We start from the raw sequence: 5,019 nt of genomic DNA, 5'->3' as shown, positions 1-5,019 counted from the left end.
ATTAAAAAGCACGATGAATGAAAGATTAGGAAATAGAGGTAAAATAATAACCCTCCCCCAACTAGATTTGGATTATTGTATTTTGAACACTCAAACATTAAAATCGTTGCATGGCTCAAGTCCACATGGACAAACATTAAAGTTGAATAACAGTATAATGAAAAGGTAGGAAACACTAAACACCCATGTTACTCCAATTCCCATGCCAAGGTACACTTAAAAGGTTTTTTTTAAGTCTTTTACACTTTTTGAAAGAAGTAACATCCACATTTAAAACCTAAATACAATCCTGAATAGTCAAATTTATCTAGATTATACCAAGTAGAAACCAACTTCTCATTTTATTCTCAAAATGAGACTTCAACAGTTAATTAAATGACTCAGATTCAGAGCAACCGTTGGGTAAATTGTAATTTTTTTATTGGAAAACAAATATACAACTTGGAATGGATTTGAGGCAAATTGTGCCATAAGCAGATTTTAAGTGGCTAAAACAAAGTTTAAAAAGCAAGTAACAATAAAATGTTTCTGGTACAGGACCAGCAGTACAAAAAAATAGTGTACGAGTACCTGGATAAAATACACCTGTTTTGCAATAGTGCAACTTTTAAGAACATATTGTTGACTGTCCATAGTCCACGCAGAGTTACAACTCCACACTTCAACAACAACATGCTGACAGTTCCTAAAGAAAACTACTTTAAAAAAGGCATAACCCAGATGTTCCCTCATTTGACCAACTCCATCTAAGTTTAGATGTGCAGAAGGGCTTAGATATATCCAGAGTAAGCCACATGTAACATGTTACTTGATCAATTTTCTAAAATAAGGTTTCAGGACAATGACAGTTAAGGGAAGAAAACATGGAGGAATGAAGTCCTAATTACTATACATGCATATTTTTTTGACAGTAGGGAGAAACCTTTTACAGATAAGTTACAAACAAAGAAAAGGCAAATAAACAATTTTGTACAAGAAATTTAACACATTCTGTACAATGTCTTCACTTTGCTGTCATCATTTGTACAAACTCTGAAAAAGAAGAAGTACATAAAAGTTGAGTCAATGGCAAAAGACTGACAAAACCAATCACATTTACTCAGTCACTGAGCAGCCTCCATTCCCCTTTCTCTTTCCTCAGAATTACCATGAAGTACAGATGGAAAGCTAGTTCACTGCCAAGGCTGGAATTTCATAAACCACAATTATTCACTGTTAGTAATAAATAAGCCAAATTAATGCTTTAGATAAGCTATTATAAAAAGAAGCATTCTTAGCTCTATTTTAGCATAGACCTGAATTTTAAGTTACTGGGTTACAGGTCAATATGGTTAACTGCAGTGCTGTAAACCTAGGTTCAATTTTTAGAATGTTAAATTTTCTAAGTTATGTTATGAAAAAACATAAGGCAAAGGTTTTACTGGAAATCTTTTAATTTCCATGTCTTGCTTCTTGCTATGGCCATCCCAAAGGTTACAGTCATGTGATACTTCTGAATTGAAGTGTACATAAAACAGTTTCAGACTCAAGCCAATTAGAGGAACAAAAGAGAATCCGGTGGATTCAGAGGAAAGAAAGTCACCTTAATTTCATTTTAGGAAATTTAGGAATAGTTTGATGCTTTCCAAACTGTTCCAAAAATTGTACAGTGCTTCCCAAACTTTAATGTGAATATGAACCACCCAGGAATCTTATTAAAATGCAGATTCTAGATGTTGGAGTGGAACCTGAAAATAGTAAATATTTCTAAAAGGTTCTCAGGTGAGACAGTGATATTGCCTAGTCTGCAGACAACACTCTGAATAGCAAAAGGTTAATAAAAATACAAGTAACTGTTTTAGCATCCCAATTTTGGGGGGAAGAAGTCATTAATTTTGACCTATCAGAAGCACCTTTAACTTAAAAATCAAAGCACAGAATGAGGCAGTGAGAGTGACTTACCTTCATAGTTTACTTGACCATCACCATCAATATCTGCTTCCCTGATCATTTCATCAACCTCTTCATCTGTTAACTTCTCTCCAAGGTTTGTCATCACATGACGAAGCTCTGCTGCACTAATATAGCCATTACCATCCTAGAAAAAAATTTAGTATAGTTTCTGAGTAAAATTATAGACTTGAGTTGAAATGGAAATTTATTAAGTTTACTAAATTTCACACTAGGGGGAAATATACTTTAGAAAGCCATACAAACTATATCTACAAATGGTTGACCTTCAAATTAGATGTCAACTAAGAGCAAAGCAGGATGTCCTTATATTGAAATCACTATTTCCTACTTCCAAAGTCAAGTGATGCCTACTTTGCCACAAGATTAATGCAACACCTATGTTACTAGAAAATCTAAGTTTATACTGAATTCTTAAAAACTTTTCCTTGATATTTGAAGTATACTGGTAAATCATCAAAAAAAACAAGTCTTCATAAGGGGTCCTAATATGTTCATCCTCAAATTAAAATTTAACATATCCAGTCCTTGAATATTTACCTTATCAAACACACGGAATGCTTCTCTAATTTCTTCTTCACTGTCTGTGTCTTTCATTTTTCTTGCCATCATGGTAAGAAATTCAGGGAAGTCAATTGTGCCGTTACCTGAAATGGTTTTAGTTGAAACATAAAATAAAATACCACTTCAACCCTCTCTCCCGCCCCCCAAAATTAAGAAGACTTACCATCAGCATCTACTTCATTGATCATGTCCTGTAACTCTGCTTCTGTGGGATTCTGCCCAAGAGACCTCATTACAGTTCCCAATTCCTTTGTTGTTATAGTTCCATCACCATCCTTGTCAAATAGTGAAAAAGCTTCTTTGAATTCTGTTAGAAAGACCACAATCCGAATCTACACGTTAGCAATCAAAAGTAACCTCCTAAGTGGAATGTATTAACTCTTAAAGCTAAGATATATGGAGATAGCACCTGAAACGGAATTTTGATTCCTAAAAAATTAAGTGGGAAAAATTTGTGAAAATTATTCAAACATCTTTGGCCAATCGTACCAGTACATTCTCCTATCAATCTATTAGGGAGTTTTTCATTTAAAATTTCACAGGAAACTCTAATATCTAAACCAGATAAAAGTAAAATTACGTTGAAAGAGGAAAAGAACTAAATCTCCAAATGACTGGCTTCTCTATTGGTCACTGAAGGTGCACTGTGTAACATAATTCAAAACTATGGATCTAACCCACATTCACAATAGAAGACTTATCAGTACCCAAATCCATATTTTTATGGAGTAATTATACTGTTTAGTGCACAGTATGTTTAGAGTTACCCTCAAAGGTTAAAATTATGTCTAAATCAATCATTTACTAAATTAAAAACACAAAAACTTTAAAATGCAGAACAATATGCAATAGGCTAGTTTCCTTTCTCAGAAGGCGGAATCACTAAATAATCTATAATGATGTGTTATCAATGGGCCAATCAAGACATGAATGTCTTGATTTTAGCCAGTTTAGCTAGTTTTAGCTAAATGCTGTATCATTGAGAAAAAAAGATAATTTACATCTTTCTTGAGAATATAAAACTCCAAGCACGTAGAGTGAAATATATTATTCCTTAAGATTTTCTTGTAAAATTATGTTGCTTCTAATTAATTTACTACTAGATTACATGGAAAGCTGCTGGAGCAACACTTCGGACTACCTGGCTTCACCATTTATTTTACAAATACAGAAACTAGAAGATTAAATTTGGTACTGCAAAGTCATACCAATGACTTAATAACAAAGCTAGTACTTTCTGAATAAGACATTTTCTAAAACAGCAGTCCCCAACCTTTTTGGCATTAAGAACCTATTTCATGGAAGACAATTTTTCCACGGATGTGGGCGGGGTGGGGAGGCAGAGCTCAGTCAGTGACGTGAGCCATAGAAAGTGGCTATAAATACAGATGAAGCTTCCCTCAGCGCAGCTCACCTCCTGCTATGCAGCCTTGTTCCTAAGTTTCACAGTTTCATGGAAGACAATTTTTCTATGGATAGGTGTGGGGTGGGGGAGGGGGAGATGGAGCTCAGGCGTGATGTGTGGCCCAGTTCCTAACAGGCCACAGACAGGTACTGGGCCATGGCCCAGGGCTAAAAAATATTTAGACCGCATCAGCAAGCAAATACAAAAGCAGTTTCAAAGTTCATCAGGCCATTAAGCATCCTCAATATACATCTATACATTTGAAAATGTGTATGTGATACATGTTTAAGAAATGGTGTACCTTCTCTTACAGTCCAAGGCCATTTATTCTCTACCTGTCTATCCCTGCTCCAATGCTTATGCCTTCTAGTTTCACTCCATCGTACTACCTCTTCTCTGGACTCAACTAGTCCTCCACAAAGATTTTGCCATTAACGTACAAATATCTTTGCATCTCTTAGCCTAAAATTAACTTCAAACCTTAGTTATATTTTAAGTGCTTGTCCTTATTCCTCCCCAAATTTTGAAAGGCATCTTACTCATATCAATTTCCTCTCTCTTATCAATCCAACTCAACATCTGAAAATGCCAAGTCCCATGAACACCTAAATTGCCCAATCCATCAAGTATGTTATTAGCAATGTAATCTGGGCAAATTATAAAACCTTTTCTGCCTCAACTTCCTCATTTTTGTTAAGTGGGGATAACCATTTAGGAATTAATATGTGGGGTAACAGTCTAACATGCCTACCTGGTCACCCCCTTAAAAAAAAAATTCATGTGTAAAGCACTTAGAAAACTATGTCTAGCAAATACTTACCAAGTAAATGTCAGGAAAAAGATGATCTCATTTTCCTGCAGCATCCAAAACTGCACAAAGAACTCTCAAACCTCATTTGGCTTTCATAACAGTACTTTGATTTTCTTCCTACTGTATACTGCCAAAGGCTCTTGCTCCTATCCATCTCTTACACATAGATGTGACCCATTTTATCCCCCCCACCTTTTTTTTTTTTTTTTTGAGTCAGAGTCTCCATCTATGCCCACTTACAATGAAGACTTCTTATCTTTAATCCACTCATCTCTCTCATAACACAATA

At 35.1% G+C, this 5,019-nt stretch overlaps 1 protein-coding gene across 1 annotated transcript; it reads right to left on the bottom strand.

The window, feature by feature from the left end:
• Positions 1-398: 398 nt before the first annotated feature.
• Positions 399-2,901, bottom strand: CALM2 (calmodulin 2 (phosphorylase kinase, delta)). The gene is made up of 4 exons (XM_012638862.1): positions 2,678-2,901; positions 2,491-2,597; positions 1,942-2,077; positions 399-1,032 (listed from the first exon to the last, which is right to left on the bottom strand). Exons 1-4 carry the CDS (start codon positions 2,745-2,747, stop codon positions 1,004-1,006), a joined length of 342 nt encoding a protein of 113 aa, XP_012494316.1. The 5' UTR covers positions 2,748-2,901; the 3' UTR covers positions 399-1,003.
• Positions 2,902-5,019: the final 2,118 nt, after the last annotated feature.

Source organism: Propithecus coquereli, unplaced genomic scaffold (assembly GCF_000956105.1).
Source record: "Propithecus coquereli isolate 6110/MARCELLA unplaced genomic scaffold, Pcoq_1.0 Scaffold136, whole genome shotgun sequence".
NCBI lineage: Eukaryota > Metazoa > Chordata > Mammalia > Primates > Indriidae > Propithecus > Propithecus coquereli.
This window is presented reverse-complemented; position numbering and strand designations above follow the sequence as displayed.

Coding starts and splice junctions, on each gene's coding strand:
- CALM2 (XM_012638862.1), bottom strand. CDS start 2,747: ATGAGGTCTCTTGGGCAGAATCCCACAGAAGCAGAGTTACAGGACATG. Junction 2,078..2,490: donor CATTCCGTGTGTTTGATAAG/GTAAATATTCAA, acceptor ATTTTTTTCTAG/GATGGTAATGGCTATATTAG. Junction 1,033..1,941: donor TGGTCAAGTAAACTATGAAG/GTAAGTCACTCT, acceptor CTTCTTTTTCAG/AGTTTGTACAAATGATGACA.